The sequence below is a fragment of the Phyllostomus discolor genome, chromosome 13 (genome assembly GCF_004126475.2).
Source record: "Phyllostomus discolor isolate MPI-MPIP mPhyDis1 chromosome 13, mPhyDis1.pri.v3, whole genome shotgun sequence".
NCBI classification, from domain to species: domain Eukaryota; kingdom Metazoa; phylum Chordata; class Mammalia; order Chiroptera; family Phyllostomidae; genus Phyllostomus; species Phyllostomus discolor.
Window position 1 is genome coordinate 47,039,560 of NC_040915.2, and position 16,699 is coordinate 47,056,258.

A 16,699-nucleotide genomic window follows, 5' to 3' on the forward strand; every position below is an offset into this window, starting at 1 on the left:
GCCTAGATCTGCGTAGTATGGGGCGATGTTTGTTGAATGAATAAACGAACGGCTTAATTCTGAAAGCCTGGTTCACATGGGCCAGATGTTTCCTGGGCCTTGAGGCCACATGTTAAAGTGTCTCCTTTTCTCCTGTGGGCCTCAGTTTCCCCACCCACAACAAGGGTGCATTCTAGGGCCCTTGAGGGCTCTTTCAGCTCCGACGCCACGATGATGGGTCTGTAAGACTCCAAGGACAAGAGTGTCCGGGTTGGACGTAGGTTCCTGCGGCAATGGCCCCATGGCTTACTTGCTGGACAACCTGGGGCAAGTTGCTTAACCTTTCTGTGCCTCAGCTTCTCCCTTGATGCCTGACCCCTTTTCTTTTCAAGGGAAAGAGGAGAGAGGGAGAGTTCCTCTGTTCAGGGGTCTCACACGCAAATTTCTGCAGGGCCAGCAGAGGTCTGTCGGGCGTTGGAAATGCAATGGGAAGAGGTGGGGACAGTGGCAAATGGAGAGCCGTGTCCCTCTACAGAGGACAGAGCGAATCAGCTCCAGCCCACAGAAGTGTGGCCCCCTAGCCCTGACCAGGGTGGCTCAGTGACTTGGGTGTTGTCTTGCAAAGTGAAAGGTCGCCGGTTCAATTCCCGGTCAGGGCACATGCCTGGGTTTTAAGTTTGGTCTGCAGTCGGGGTGCGTGTGAGAGGCAACCAATTGATGTTTCTCTCTCACATCCATGTTTCTCTCCCTCTCTTCCTCCCTTCCTTCGCCTCTCTCTAAAAAATAAATAAATAAAATCTTAAAAAAAAAAGAAATGTGGCCCCTTAGTTTGAGACCCTCTCTGCTGTAGCACGAGTATCATCTTGGCGGAGGTCTGAGAAGTGACCTAGGAGGTACTGGGTGTCCGGAGACCCGGGTTCAAATCCCAGCTGGGTCCCTCACTGGCGCGGCTGCTTGCATGACCGCCTGAGCCCAGTTCTCTCATCTGTTTAATGGAGCTGAGCCTCGCGGCTGGGAAGATGTCGGGCCTGGGTCCTGAGCGAAGCCCGCACGTCTGGAGGGCCCAGTGCTGTCCCCCTCCTCTCCCTGCAATTCCCTCGCCCAGCAAACAAGAAAGTCGTCTGGGGGTGGGGGCGGGGAGAATGGTGAAATCAAGCTTAATAAACAACCCCGGGGACTGGCCAGGGTGGGTGTGTGGCAGCCTGAGGTGTCAGGGACAGCGGCTGGCTGACGAAGATGGCCCGGGAGGGGACAGGTCAGTGGCCTGGCCCGTCTGTCCAGCCTCCTCTGATGCAGTCACCCTGGCTCTCCCCACACCATCCTCTTGGCAGTCGGGAGCTCTGGCGCCGGGCCCCTCTGGGCGTGACCCTGGCTCTGCCCCTGCTGCCGCGGGACCCCGAGAAAGTGCCTTGACCTCCCCGAGACAAGTCTGATTCCACGCCGTGGAGTGCGTGCTCACACGCACGCCCTCCCCACCCCCGGTGCTGTAAACATGCCGTGGCACAGTGACGTCGTGTTTCCAGACTTCGGACCCCGCCGCTTCCGTCACAGTGTCGTCTCCCGTCCTCTGTAACAGTAACAATAACAACGATAGCAGCAGCAGCAGCAAGAAGCCTTTGTTGGAGACGGTTTACATGGAGTCACCCAAGGTCACACGGCCAGGGAGCGGTGGCAGGGCTGGTGTCTCAGTGTTCCAACCACCCTGCCTCCTCATGCCAGAAACGACCACTGCTGCCACATGGGGTGTTTCGTCTTATGTTTTATCTTTTATTTTTTTTTAAACTTTTAAAACATATTTTATTTATTTATTTTTAGAGAGGGAAGGGAGGGAGAAAGAGAGAGAGAGAGAGAGAGAGAAACATCAATGTGCAGTTGCTAGGGGGCCATGGCCTGCAACCCAGGCATGTACCCTGAGTAACCCAGGCTGGGGATCGAACCTGTGATGCTTTGGTTTGCAGCCCACGCTCAATCCACTGAGCTATGCCAGCCAGGGCTCATCTTATTTTTTAAACAGACTCTATGCTTAGGCTCTCATACCTGCCTAACTTTTCCCTCAGCAATAATATCCATGAAATAGGCTGTGTGCTAAGTCCTCCTCCTCCAGGAAGCCCTCCCTGATTCCACCCTGCCCTCAGCTGTCCTGTGGGGACCTTCTGCTCTCTGTCCTCCTTGGAGGGGTGTTAGCATTGTCACTCAATTGGGTGTCTTCCTCTCCTCTCCAGGCCGGGACCCACCTGAGGGCATGAACTGAGTTCCATCCCCTCTGTTCCCAGTGCTCAGGCCAGGATAGAAGACCCAGTGATGGTGGTGTTTAATGTGTGGATGGGAATGAAGCTGCCAGCTTCCTTGTTGGGGTTCACGGCCCACCAGCTCCACTTGACCCCAAGTGGCCGGGCATTAATCATCAAACCTGAGGGGGTCACCCAAGGTCCAAGGAGGGCACGGAATACCTGGGCTACCAGTCTTTCCTGGGCCTCAACTCCCATTTGACATAGAGGGAAACTGAGGCCCAGATGGACGTGCCCAGCTGAGATTTGCCCAGTGAGACAGCAAAAGGGACAAGATGGGAATGCGATTATACCACTCCCTGGCCCACAACCTTCTATGGCTCCCTAGTGCCCCTGGGCAGGGTCCAGACTGTGGACTGGCACAGCCATCCCTGGGGACGCTGGTCCCGGCCCGCCTGTCCAGCCCCTCACCCGCCTGCGGCCCCACCCCCGCCTTCTCTGTTCCAGCCCCACAGGACACCTCTCCATTCTTGGAACACACCGTGTTTTTCCACTGCAGACCTTTGCACTCCATGTCCCTGATTCCTGGCTGAGCTCAAGGCTGAGCTCCTCCTCCAGGAAGCCTTCCCAGCCATCTGGAACCAAGTGAGCTACCTGGGCAACCACAGCCTTTGCCAATACCTGGTGGCACTGATTGTAACTACTTTTCAGGGGCCCCGGGGCCCCCGAGAGGGCAGGGAACATATTGTTTTGTTTGAGGCTAAAGATCCCGGGACGTGACAACAAGTAGGTGTCCAGTAAATATTTGTTGAATGAACGAATCGATGGCCAGAGTCATTCATTTGAAAGAGAAATAATTGTGGGGTTCCTATGTTGGGTATGAAATATGAGAGGTGAAGAAGTGCTTCAGGCCCTGGCTGGCATAGCTCAGTGGATTGAGCGCGGGCTGCAAACCGAAGTGTCGCAGGTTCGATTCCCAGTCAGGGCACATGGCTGGGTTGCAGGCCACAGCCCCCAGCAACCGCACATTGATGTTTCTCTCTCTCTCTTTCTCCCTCCCTTCCCTCTCTAAAAATAAATAAATAACATCTTAAAAAAAGAAGTACTTAAGAAAAATATGCCTTTCTCACACAACAAATAACAATTGTTTCTTTGTGCTTTCATCTCAGGCCAAGCAATTGCTTGGAGATGTCTGTGTCTCCAGTGAGACACAGAGGTGAAAGAGGTGGTCCAGGCTGGGATAAAGATAAAGGCCATTCCTCACTGGCCAGGTGGCCTCAGCCAAGTGAATGCCCCTCTCTGAGCCTCAGCTTCTTCCTTTGTCAAATGGGACCAGGTAATGTGTGTGTTGTGGACCGAGTACGGCGGGGGCATCGAGGGTCGATCTCATTCTCTTTCGCTCTCTGGCTGGCGCTGTCTCTTTAACACGGGAGGCGGGGCCAAGGCCCCAGGAGGCTGCCAGAAGCTGGGCAGAGCTGGTGCCCAGTTAGACTGGTAGGCAGCAGGTGGCCAAGTTGGTCCGGGGACACTTGGACAGGAAGGTAAGGGGGCCTGGGGCCCAAATAGGGTCAGGGGTTAGGGTGGGTGTGGAGGTAGTGCCGTCTGAACGGCTTTGGGGCCCTGTCCCAGCCGAGTGGGTGGAAGGTGAGAGAGGGTGACAGTGGCCTGAGTCCTCCCGGGAATATTGATTCACCTCAGGGTGCTGTGGGCCCAGCCCACTTTGCAGAAAGAAGGGGAACTGGTTTCGCTTGCCAGAGGGGCGGGGCTAGGCATTCTGCCAGCCGGGGCTGGGGGAGGGGGCCTGCCGAGGTTCCCGGGCCCCCCCCCACCACACACAGCAGGGGTCTGGCTGTGGAGAGTCACCCAGGTGGTCTCTGGGGACAAACCTAAGGGACAGGAGGTGGAAAAGGTCATTGGTCTTCACCCAATCTATGGTTACAACAGGCGAGGCCCAGGGCAGAAAAGTGCCTCTGTCAAGGTCACGCTTGCTGGGGCCTGAACCCAAGGCAGGGGCTTCACCCTTCGTTGCTCCGGAGCAGACAGGGCCCGGGGCTCCCCTGTCAGCCCCAGTGGCCGACAGCCGCGGTGAGAGCTCCGTGTGCTTCGGCCTGGGGTTGGCCCCGGGTGTCACGGGCCTCTGGGCTTGATAAGGCTGTTGGCCTTCTCTGGGCTGGTCCCCCTGGAGGATGCCTGGCTCCCAGGAAACCCCACGCTGTCCCTGGCCGTTGCCGGGCGCCAGGCACAGAGCCGATGCCTTGGTCGGTGTCCTCACTCCACCGTCACCGCGGTCCTGGGGTGCACACGCTCTGCTCCCCATTCGTCGTCATGTGGCTGCTTCATTCTCACTTTTCAGTGTCAGGTGTCAAGGTCACCTCCTCCAAGAGGTCCTTCCTGACCCCCCTACCCACAGTAGGTCCCCTCGTTCTTCTTGTCACGACTCCCTACATGCACGTTGCCCTCTTAGCAGTCTGTCTGTGCAGTTATTTGCTGAGGGCTGGTCTCCCCACCAGAATACAAGTCAGTTGGCTCCAAGAGATGTCGGTTTTGTTCCCCATGTTGTCCCCCATTCCTCATCCTGCACATAACAGCGACTCAGCAAAAGATGGTTATAATAATTACATTAACGCACACCATAGCCTGTGCCTTAGGGACTGTTACTATTCATCTTTTACAGGCGGGGAAACAGGCACAGAGAGGTTGAGACACTTTCTGGGTCGCACAGCCAGGGAGTCACAGCTGGTCCCTAACGTTGGTCTCTGCTTGGCCCCTCGGCCTGTGTTCTGGGGCTCTGGAGCTGAGGTGGGGCCTGGGCCAGGGGATGCTGGGTGTGGGGGACCCCCCAACCACTCTTTTCCGATGCCGTGCTCAGCTTGAGCAGCGCCCTGGGTGGGGCTGGGTGGAAATGGCTCAGGCTTGGCCCGCTTGGGGAGTCCCAGGACCATCGCAACAAAAGCCAGCGGGTCTAATTCAGGGACGGTAGACCCGGAACTCTTCCACGGAGGACAAGACGCTTGGGTTTGTGGTGGGTGGGGGAGGTTGCAGTATGCCTCCTAGTGGCAAATGGTGGAACTGCAGGGGGCAGCCCACTGCTTTTCTGCCCCAGGGTGGGAAAACGGGGCTGACTTTGGCCCTTAAAAAAAAATCCTGCCCCAACTGGTGTGGCTCATTGGATTGAATGCTGGCCTTCAACGCAAAGGGTCACCATTTGGATTCCCGGTCATGGCACATGCCTGGGTTGCGGGCCAGGTCACCAGCAGGGGGCGTGCGAGAGGCAACCGGATGATCTTTCCCTCTCTCCCTTCGGGTTCATTCACTGCTTATTCGCCCGTGCCTTGGCTTAAAACTCCCCACTGCACGCAGAATTAGAAACACACCCCAAGGCCGCCCTTTGGACTGGAACGCCCCCCGCCACGGCCCTGCCGGCGGCCAGTCCTCTCTCCACGCCCGCAACGCTCAAGTTCATTTCTAGATCAGGGTGGTCCCGTCTGCTGTCCCCGCACAGGAACTCCTTTCCCTCGGCTTTCTTCTTGTCCTTCCCTCTCTGAGAACCTGCAGATCAAAAGGGAGTGAAAAGACCTCTCGACCAGCCACAACGCTCAGGTCCCAGACGCAGCCGGGGTCGAACTGTTAAAGAGCCCAAACCACCACCAGCCACGAAACCCACCAGGCAGCACAGTTAATGAGACAACGGGACAGTGGAACAGATATTCGATATTAAGAAATTGATAATATTTTATGTGTGATTCCATTTTAAAAATCAGCATCACGGAAGTACAGTTTACATAAAATAAAACGAGTCCACTTTCAGTTAAAATTCAGTGGGGTTTGGGAGAAAATGTACACTGTTGTGAAAAATCACGTGGCTTCCGTTTTTGTTTTTTTTTTTTAAGAGTGCTTTGTGGTCGAAAGGTATAAACTTTCAGTTAGACGATGAATCAGCCCTGGGGATGTAACGCACAGCGTGGCAGCTGTAGTTAGTGACACCATGCTGTCGACTTTCCCGTTGCTGAGAGAGCAGGCCTTAAAAGCTCTCACCACCCAGAAACAGTCCGTAACTGCTATGGAGGGTGCCAGATATTAACTAGACTGACTGTGGTGATCATTTTGCAACATCTCCAAATACTGAATCAGTATGCCATACACCTGAAACTAATGTGATGTTACATGTCAATTACATCTCAACATAAATTAAAAAAAAATTTTTTTAAATTTATAGAGAGGGAAGGGATATATATATATATATATAGAGAGAGAGAGAGAGAGAAACATCAATGTGCGGTTGCTGGGGGTTATGGCCTGCAACCCATGCATGTACCCTGACTGGGAATTGAACCTGCAACACTTTGGTTCGCAGCCCGCACTCAATCGACACAGATTTTAAAAGTCTAATAAAATAAATCTTGCCAGAGTAAAAAGAGCTCTTTACTTAAAAAAAAGATTTTATTTATTTATTTTTAGAGAGGGAAGGGAAGGAGATAGATAGAGAGAGAGAAACATCAATGTGCGGTTGCTGGGGGCCGTGGCCTGCAACCCAGGCATGTGCCCTGACTGGGAATCGAACCTGCAATGCTTTTGCTTGCAGCCCGAGCTCAATCCACTGAGCTACGCCAGCCGGGGCTAAGAGCTCTTTACTTTTAGGAGTACATGTTGAAATGTTTATCAATGAAAAATTACAGAGGAAAAATATAATAATAATAATTAATAAAGGAGGAGAAGACAAAGAGGGAGCAGTGCAGACACGGAGGAAGCCGCCTGCTGACCGATGAGGCTGAGACGCGGCTACAAAGAGCTTCATTACACCGTCCTCGACACGTTTGCTGTGTCCAAAACTCCCGTAATAAAAGTCTTCAAAAGTTTTCCCCTTGAGAGAGGTCCTTCCCCACCGCCCTTGCCCAATCCCGTTCCCCGGTCCCTCCTGTTTGGAACTCTGTGACTCTGTTCCCCCCACTGGAATGCGAGCTCTGGCGGGGCAGGGGCCCCTCTGGCCTGTCCAGTCCCGGGTCCCAGAACAGGGACACATCGGGCACATGGCGGGTGCTCAATAAGTGGGTTTCTTTTTTATGAGTGAACCATGAATGAATGAATTCTTCCGTTTTCTTTTTCTTTTTTTTTTAATTTTATTTTAATCATTGTTCAAGTACAGTTTTCTCCCTTTTACTCCCACTCCAGCCCCACCTCCCAACCCTCCCCACTTCCCTCCCATTACCACCCTCCCCTTAGTTTTTATCCATGTGTCCTTTATACTTGTTCCTGCAAACCCTTCCCATTCTCCCCTGAAATTCCCTCTCCTCTCCCCTCTGGTCACTGTCAGCCTGTCCCCTATTTCAGTGTCTTTGGTTATATTTTGCTTGTTTCTTTGTTTTGTTGTTTAGGTTCCTGTTAAAGGTGAGATCATATGGTATTTGTCTTTCACCACCTCCTTAATTTCACTTAGCATAATGCTTTCCAGCTCCATCCAAGCTGTTGCATAGGGTAGGAGCTCCTTTCTATCTGCTGCATAGAAGTCCATTGTGTAAATGTACCATAGTTTTTTGATCCATTCATTTACTGATGGGCATCTTGGTTGCTTCCAGCACTTGGCTATTGTAAATTGTGCTGCTATGAGCATTGGGGTGCAAAGGTTCTTTTGGATTGGTGTTTTAGTGTTCTTAGGATAGAGTCCCAGCAATGGAATTGCTGGGTCATAAGGCAGATCCATTTTTAGTTTTCTGAGGAAGTTCCATACTGCTTTCCAGAGTGGTTGTACCAGTCTGCAGTCCCACCAGCAGTGCACTAGGGACCCCCTTTCTCCACATCCTCTCCAACACTTGTTGTTTGTTGCTTTGTTTATGATGGCCATTCTGACTGGTGTGAAGTGGTATCTCATTGTGGTTTTAATTTGCATCTCTGATAGCTAGCGATATTGAACATCGTTTCATGTGTCTTTGGATTTTCTGTATGTCCTCCTTGAATTCTCCCATTTTCATTCACTCATCACTTCACATTGGCCATGTTTTACATCCCCAGCATCGTGGGCAGCCACAGTCACAGAATGCAAGGACCCCTAGTTCAAACCTCCTTGTCCACATGGGGAAACTGAGGCCCAGAGGGGAGCAGATACTTGCCTGGAGTCTCATAGGTTGGCAGCCAGGCGGGGGGGCTCGGGGAGCCAAGCCAAGGGGCTCCTCCAGTGCCCCTCCCCCGTCCTGGTCAAGGGGATTCTGGCCTGGAGCTGCCAGCCCATGACACCTGTGTCTTGGTGCAGGCGCGCTTGGCGGTCGCTGGAATGGAGAGCTCCCCAGCAGATCATGCTAAGAGTGAGCCCTTCCACACGGTCACACCTCTGCTGGAGAGCTGGGCGTTGTCCCAGGTGGCGGGTGTGCCGGTCTTCCTCAAGTGTGAGAACGTGCAGCCCACTGGCTCCTTCAAGATCCGGGGCATCGGGCATTTCTGCCAGGAGGTGAGGGGTGCAGGCAGGGGAGGAGGGGTGCTGGCAGGACAGGAGAGGGGAGGAGCAGAGGCTGGCAGGGGCCCGAGGGCAGGAGCGGAGAAGCGAGGTTGTACCGGGGGCAGGAGAGAGCTGTGGGCAGGAGAGGGGCGAGGAGAGCTGTAAGTGGATGGTGAGGCTCTAACTCCACCCCACACTGGACTCCGTGACGCCTGCCTGGGTCAGTCCCCAACCCCGTTGCTTCTCCTCCCAGGTGGCCAAGAATGGATGCAGACACCTGGTGTGCTCCTCAGGTGAGCCCACCCCTTTCCGCTCCACCAGGGTTCTCAGGGCTGGGCGTGGGGGAGGGGGAGCTGGCCGGAGCGGCTATAGGTGTGCAGGGCTCGGCCTCTTCTTCAAGGTGCAGCCTCATCAAGGTCATGGTCAGATGGCCGTTTTGTGTGTCCTCTCCCAGTCCTGTTCCCATGATTCAGGACCCGCAGCAGGAGTGACAGAGACCCAGTTCATATAGGTGTAAGCTATAGCCTCCGAGACTGGAAAATTCCATGGGATAAGTGGCTTTCAGGCACAGCTGGATCAAGGAGCTCACCTCTGTCCCTTTCCTTGCTCTTGGCTTTTCTTTCCTGTATACTAGCTTTATTCTCATGCAGGCCGCATGGTGGCAAGCTGGCCAGCAGGATTTCAGGCTTGCTTCCTTTCCTGCCCTCCTACCAACCCCAGTGAAAAGGGGGCACCCCTTCCCGAAGGCTCTCTTCAATCCACAGACTGGGTCCTGTACTCATCCCTGAACCGATCATGGGCCAGGGGTGACTGAGGTCTCTGATTGGCTCAACCTGGATCCCATGTCCTCCTTTGGGGTCCACAGGGTGATTCACAAAGGGACATGGAGCAGGAGGGGGAAAGGATTGTCAACAGGCTAATGTGACACTACCCACTGCACCCCCTTCTGCTGCCTCCACAGGGGGCAACGCGGGCATCTCAGCCGCTTACTGCGCTCGGAAGCTGGGCATCCCTGCCACCATTGTGCTGCCCGAGAGCACCTCCCTGCAGGTGGTGAGGAGGCTGCAGGGGGAGGGGGCCGAGGTTCAGCTGGCTGGAAAGGTAAGGGCTGCAGGAAGGGGAAGCCAGCAGGAGGGGGCCGGTCCCCCTTCGCTCCCCCTCCCCCGTAAGAGACTGTCTCCTTTCCCTTTGGATGAACTATGCCTGGGACTCTGTCTTCCCTTAGGACGGCTGAGCTGGGGGTGGGAGTGAGGGGTGAGGCGTACTGAGGGCTGGGACCTCTCCACTTGCCTGCCCCCACCCGGCGAAGACCCCCCTGCATGAGCCGGGGGGAAGGGAGGGAATTCCCAGGAGCACACCTGTCTCCCTGCTGCCTCACTGACACCTCGCACTGTCCACATCACCATTTTTTTTTTTTTTTTGCCATTTGGTGAAACAAAAAGTATAAAGAAAGATGGTGGCTTCTCTTCCCATCCTGAGACCACCCTGATAGGAAAGAGAGGCCCGCTGATGAGGGTATCACGGGTTCACCTGGCCACCAGAACCCCCAAAACAACCAAACAACAAAAAAACCCCAGAGACGCAAACATGCAATCCTTCTACCCTCCTGGAAAGAAAAAAAAATGCATCCCCGGAAAACAAATACTCTAAAACCACCACAATTTAAATTCAAAGACATATTAAAGTACCCAAAAGCTGGTTTCCAAATAGTTAGTATATACAGTTTCCTTCCTTCTTCTTTTTTTTTCTTTCCCTCCCTCCCTCCCTCCCTCCCTCCCTCCCTCCCTCCTTCCTGCCTTCTTTCCTTACTGCCAACGGGTGTTCACTCAGCACACACTATGTGCCTGCACTCTGTTAGACAGGGTTAGGGAAACAGAGGTGATGAGCCGTGGTCTCTACTCTCATGGAGCTCAAAGTATCGTCGAGGAGACACCGGGTGACCAGATGATGATGGTAACAGAACGAGATGCGTGCTGTGACGGGGGAGCAGAGGACACTGAGGGGGGACAGAGGAGGCATGCTGTTTCGGTCAGCATTGCTGCTCGATAACGCTGCATAACGAACAGCCCCCAGTGTCCGTGGCTTCCGAGAAACACGATCTCTCTTGCTCGTGGGTTTGTGAGTGGGCCGGGCGAAGCTGCATTAGGCTGTAGGTGGGATTATGGTCCACACACGTGCCCCTCACCTTCCAGGCCAGGGGCCACCTTCTCAAGGTGAATGGCAAGAGGAGTGAGAGGAAAAAAGCAGGTGCCCTTAAGGCTTCAGAGGCGGCTGTGACTTGGTCTCTTCTGCCACATGCCAGTGACCAAAGCGAGCCACGCTCCTGGAGCCAGCGCCCACGTGGTGTGAGGAAACGCACTCCTCCCACGCTAATGCGAAGAGCAGCAAAGTCACACGGGAAAAGGCGTGGACGTGTGGTTCTACTGATGGGGGTGGAGGTGAAGAACTGGGTGATGGCCCACCCCATCCTTTCCCCACGGAGCCGTGCCTGGGATTTGGGGTGGGGGCCCAGGGAAGGCTCCAGGAGGAGGGTCCCCTGACTTGGGCCTGGAAGGAGACTCCAGGGGAGAAAAGGGAGCGAGGGATGGCGGGCGGAGGGAAGTGGTAGGGACGGCAGTGGAAGTGGCGAGAGCCTGGCGTGCTCCCCTGCAGCCGGCACCCTGGGGGGACGGTGGTGACCGGGGGAGCCAGGAAGGGGTGAGGAGTGAGGAGGGAGGGCAGGGGGCGTGGCTGGACACATCTGCTCCGGCCCCAGGAGCTCCTTGGGCTCCCCGGAGCAGATGCCCAGAGGGCCTCTGGGCTCTGTGTCCCTGCAGGTCTGGGACGAGGCCAACCTCAGGGCGCAGGAGTTGGCCAAGAGGGACGGCTGGGTGAACGTCCCCCCGTTCGACCACCCCCTGATCTGGTAAGGCTGGCGCCCCTCCCCCCAGGCAGCGCAGAGTTGAGAAACGCTCCCCGAGTCTAGGCCCTTCCTTTGAACAGAAGGGGAAACCGAGGCCCAGAGAGTAGAAAGGGCACAGGATCCAGGCACCCTTGGGTCCAGACCCTGCTTCTGCCCCTTGTGAGTTGCGTGACCCTGTAAAGCATCTCACTGCCTTGTGCCTCAGTTTCCACATGTGTAAAATGGACATGCTAATAATATATCCCCTTTATTGAATGTGAACTTTGGCACACATTTAATCCACTGAGTCCTCCCTGAAGCCCTAGAGGCGGGTGGTGTATGCCCATTTTGCAGGCAAGGAAACTGAGGCACCAAGGGGTCAAACAACTTGCCTGAGATCACACAGCTACTAAGTGGCAGAGGCGTTGGGTCCCGGACTCAGAACTTGAGTTGAGCCGGTTCCTAGGGACACACTGGCTCTGGGAGTTTGATGCGGGGCAAGGAGGGGGATGAGGGAATGAGTACATTTAGTGACAGAAGCCGAGTCCCCTCTCCCTCCAGCTGTGGGTGGGGAGGGGTGGGGAGGGAGGGGTTTGTAAATGTGAGCCTTTGGGGCTGAGGGTCTCCCTCACCTGGCTCCTCTTTCCCCTTCCCCTCCCCCCCCACCCCTAGGGAAGGCCACACCAGCCTGGTGCGGGAGCTGAAGGCAGCCCTGGGGACGCCCCCAGGGGCCCTGGTGCTGGCGGTGGGGGGTGGGGGGCTCCTGGCCGGGGTGTCGGCGGGCCTGGTGGAGGTGGGCTGGCAGCAGGTGCCCATTGTCGCCGTGGAAACTCGAGGGGCACACTCTTTCAACGCAGCCGTCGAGGCGGGCAGGCTGGTCACGCTGCCGAGCATCACCAGGTGGGCACCGGCTGGGCGTTCATGCGGGTGGGGCTGGAAGGTGAGGGCGGAGCTGCCCTGGGGGCTCCCGGCCCCAACCGGCGGAGGCGGTGGCCACCGTGGTTGTGGGCACCGACCATGGCGGTGTGGATCTGAATTCCAGGGCAGTGCTGACAAAGTTGGAGAAGGATCTGATTCCCTGAAGTCCCACCACTTAATAACCAAGCTTTCCCTGGTCTGTGTCGTTACAAAGTGGCACCCTGGGTGTCCGCACAGACCAGCAATGTAAGGGTGTTGCAGTGGGAAAGTGTAGGCAAGCAATAAGCAACAGAAAAACAAATGTCACGCTCACTTCTCCCAATCGAAGATGGACATTGCTTAGATTGGGGTGCGTTTTCCCCCATGTTCGTCTCTCCCGCCGCCACCGGCCATGTGCCATTACATACACTTGAAGTGTGCCCAGCACATAGTAAGTGCTCAATAAAATTTATGACATGACAAATGAATCAGTTATATATTTACAAAAGTTGAGATTATAAATAGCCTTCATATCATTTGTTAGCCTCTATTTTTCTATTCATATTATAGAACATAAATATAGGGAGTGGTTTTTTTTTTTTGCAACATCATCAGGGAACTTTGTCCTCATTACACTTTGTAACTGATCTTAACTGAACTGAGGGAAAGTTCTTTCTTTTTTATTTTTTAAAGACTTTATTTATTTATTTTTTAGAGTGGGAAGGGAGGGAGATAGAGAGAGAGAGAAACATCAATGTGCAGTTGCTGGGGGCCGTGGCCTGCAACCCAGGCATGTGCCCTGACTGGGAATCGAACCTGCGACGCTTTGGTTCGCAGCCTGCGGGAAAGTTCTTTCAAACTCATTCACGGACAGAGAGGGGCGCAGCGCCCCCACCTCATCTCGTGTTCTCCACCAGCACCAGCACCACCACCACGGCCACCGCCGCCACCGCCTGTCGTCCGGGGGGCTGTGTGACTCGCCGAGGGCTTCCGTAGAACTGCCCACAGATCAGACGGTGTAACAACTGTAGGCATTTGTTCCTTCCCAGCAGTGGCGGCTCGAGGCCTGGGATCCGGCTCCGGGCAGGGCCGTGCCCTCCCTGAAGGCCCCCGGGGATCTGCCCCTGCCTTTTCCAGTTTCTGGCGGTGGCTGGCAGCCCGTGTCATTCCCCTGGTTTGCAGCCACACCGCCCGCCTCTGTCTCCCCCCGCCGCCTGTTTCTCGGCGTGTCTGTATTCTTCTTGTACGGACACCAGTCGCTCTAATCCAGTGTGACGCCGTCTTAACGGATCACAGTCTGCCGAGACCCTGTTTCCAAATAAGGCCGCATTCTGAGGCTCTAGGCGGACATGGATTTTGGGGGGCGGGGGGGCACTATGCATTCCTCTGCCCATGCCGTTACTGCCCACGTGTTGCTGGCTGCCCATCGGGTGCTGGGACTTAGGGTGTGATGGAGCAGGACAGCGGGGTGTGGCGCTCATAAGTTTCTAACCCAAAGGGAGGCTGTGGGCATTAAACCAGAAAATCCATGCGTCCAGCCCCTTGTAAACACTCCGTACACGTTAGCTATCACATACACGTGAACGAAATTGAAACAGTCTTTTCCTACGTGTGGCTTTCTGGCATCTGGGCAAGAAGTGGGACAGTCGTGGCTGTAGAGTCAGGAGCTGTGATGCACCCTCATCAGCCATCACGGGACACAGTGTCGAGCCCCTCCTGTCTGCCGGGCGCTGCTCCAGACTCTTGCAACGCTGCACCACAGCCTTCTGCAGGATGGGGGCGGGGGCTGGGCCAGGGGAGATGAGGGCTGGGTCTGTGTGAGGAGGACATGTGATTCATCAGCTTTCTTTGCGCCCCTGTACTCCCTGCGCCCCATCCCCGTCCCCGCCCCTCGCAGTGTGGCCAAGTGCCTGGGTGCCAAGACAGTGGCGGCGCGGGCCCTGGCCTGCACGCGGGAGTCGAAGATCCTCTCGGAGGTGGTGGAGGACCGGGAGGCTGTGGATGCCATGCAGCGGTTCCTGGGTGAGTGCCTGCTGGCCCCCCCGGGCTCAGAAACCCGCCAGGTCCCTGCCAGGTCCCTGCATCCCCCAGCGAGCGCATATTTTCCCATCTGCGTCTCCAGCGCCGATCACAGGGCTGGGTGTGCAGTAACGGTGTGTGTGTGTGTGTGTGTGTGTGTGTGTGTGTGCTGAGGCGGTGGAAGGGGCGGGGATAAGGAAGGGGCGTGCTGTGCTGTCTGTAGCCTCCACACTTTTGTCGGTGCTCTTCTTCTCTCCAGCTGCCCACCCCTGGGCCTGCTCCCTTGCAGTTTCACATGACTAAAGCCTACTCAGCCATCATGGCACCTCCTCCAGGAAGCCTCCTTTGATCTCTCGCTAGACTGTGAACTCAGGGAGGGCCGGGGCTGGTGTGTCTTGCTCACTGTTGTGTCCCCGGGACCTTCCTAGAACAAGCCCAGCAGGGAGAGGGTGCTCAGGAAAGGTGTGTTGAATGAAGGGATGAATGAATGAATGGGAAGTGAAAAGGTAGACACTGGACAGATGAATGGGTGAGTGGATTGATGGGGCGATGGCCTGATGAGTGACATAGAAACCAATAGATGGATGGACGCATTGATGGATGGACGCGCTGATGAATGGACAGACAGTCAGATGATGGATAAGGGATGAAAGGGCGGGTGGACGGACGTGCTGACTGATGGCTGCACTAACAGATGGACAGATAGACGGCCTGGTGATGGATAGAGGAATAGATGGATGGATAGGTAGATGAAAGGTGGGTGGGTGGAGGGAGGGACGGTCAGGTTGATGGATGGAGAGGGAGTCAGACAAACAGACTGAGGTGGGGCTGGCCGGCCGGCCTCACGGATCTGCGGGGCCCCGAGCCTGCTGAGCACTGACTGGTTTCCACCCCCTCTCCTCTCCTCCACCCCCTTCACCCCCTGCTCCCGGCAGATGATGAGCGCATGCTGGTGGAGCCCGCCTGCGGGGCGGCCTTAGCTGCCGTCTACTCCGGCCTCCTGGGGAGGCTCCAGGCAGAGGGCCGCCTGGGCCCCGCCCTGGCCTCCGTTGTGGTCGTCGTGTGCGGAGGCAACAGCATTGACAGCCGAGAGCTGCAGGCCCTGAGAGCCCAGCTGGGCCGGAGCTGAGGCCTCCCGGTCTGGGAGTGCCGGCTGCACCCCACGGATCCCCCGGGAGCTCACGGATGCCCCTGTAGCTGGCTGAGAGGCCTCTGTGCTCACCAATGACTGTGGAAGCTTCCCTGTGCTACTGTGCTGGCCGCCTCCTGCAGGAAGCCCTCCTGAACTGCTCCCTCCCACTCCCCTGCAACGCCAACCAATAAACCCTTTCTGAGTTGAGCTGGTAACTGGGGTGGGCCCAGTCTTTCCACCCCCGAGCTCACAGGAGGCGCACAGCAGCCTGGAGCCCGGCTCTGCGACGGACCAACTCTTTCCAGCTTGAGGAACTAAGCCAAGGACTCAAACTCAGGTCTTTAAGGGAATCCGGCCCTCCCCTGGGGGACAGGAAGAGGAGGGGATGCTCTGTTCCTTCCCAGGCGCAGGCAGGTGACCTAACCCACCCAGGGTCACGAAACTGGAATGCGGCCCAGTCAGGCCCAGACCCTGTGATTTTCAATGACTTTGTATTTTTGTATTTCTTGGACCTTGGCCTTCTTTGTGTGGAGGTTGGTGAGACACTGGGGGAGGAGGTGGGACCTCCAGGTGGGTCTGGATGCACCTGTGGGTCGCAAGGAGGGCGGACGTTGGTCCCGGAATCGGCCCCTCGGTTCTTGGAAGGATTAGAATCCCGTGGAACCACCAGGGGGCAGCAAAGCGCCTCCAATGGGGACTCCCGACCAGGGCACGGATGGCCGCCCAGCCCCTCGGGCCTTCCTTGGCTCCAACCCTCATGGGGCCTTTCCCTCCAGCTGGGGGTGCTGAGGCCCCAGAAGTGGCTGGGGCCCAGGGTCTTGGCACGGGGACCTCTACCCAAAGCCTTCACAGCCCCTGCAGGAAACAAGGCTCAGAGGATGTGGGGTCCACCCCGAGCCATAGCCCCTGGCAGAATCCACCTCCGGGCCCCCCCGAGGCCCGACCCCTTGCTTCACGAAGGCTGTGTGACCTCAGCCCAGGGCCCTTCCCTCTCTGGGCCCCAGGCTGCACCTCTGTGCTGGAAACAGTCCACCTGCCACTGCCCACCTCCTTGCCTTGGCCCCGGCTCTGCCCTCCCCCAGGCGCCCTTGCCTTTCCCTCCACAAGAGGGTCAGAGAGTGGCCGGGACCCCCGCT

General features: G+C 56.2%; 1 protein-coding gene across 2 annotated transcripts; it reads left to right on the plus strand.

Moving 5' to 3' along the window:
• Window positions 1-3,648: 3,648 nt before the first annotated feature.
• SDSL (serine dehydratase like) lies at window positions 3,649-15,932 on the plus strand. Of its 2 annotated transcripts, none has more exons than XM_036013898.1 (8): window positions 3,649-3,748; window positions 8,452-8,646; window positions 8,888-8,927; window positions 9,596-9,735; window positions 11,451-11,539; window positions 12,188-12,415; window positions 14,310-14,434; window positions 15,901-15,932. In XM_036013898.1, exons 2-8 carry the CDS (start codon window positions 8,473-8,475, stop codon window positions 15,906-15,908), a joined length of 804 nt encoding a protein of 267 aa, XP_035869791.1. In that variant the 5' UTR covers window positions 3,649-3,748; window positions 8,452-8,472; the 3' UTR covers window positions 15,909-15,932. The 2 variants fall into 2 exon arrangements, with proteins under 2 accessions (XP_035869791.1, XP_028384343.1); XM_028528542.2 differs by lacking the exon at window positions 15,901-15,932 and adding an exon at window positions 15,367-15,778.
• Window positions 15,933-16,699: the final 767 nt, after the last annotated feature.

Coding starts and splice junctions, on each gene's coding strand:
- SDSL (XM_028528542.2), top strand. CDS start 8,473: ATGGAGAGCTCCCCAGCAGATCATGCTAAGAGTGAGCCCTTCCACACG. Junction 12,416..14,309: donor ACGCTGCCGAGCATCACCAG/GTGGGCACCGGC, acceptor CGCCCCTCGCAG/TGTGGCCAAGTGCCTGGGTG. Junction 14,435..15,366: donor TGCCATGCAGCGGTTCCTGG/GTGAGTGCCTGC, acceptor TGCTCCCGGCAG/ATGATGAGCGCATGCTGGTG.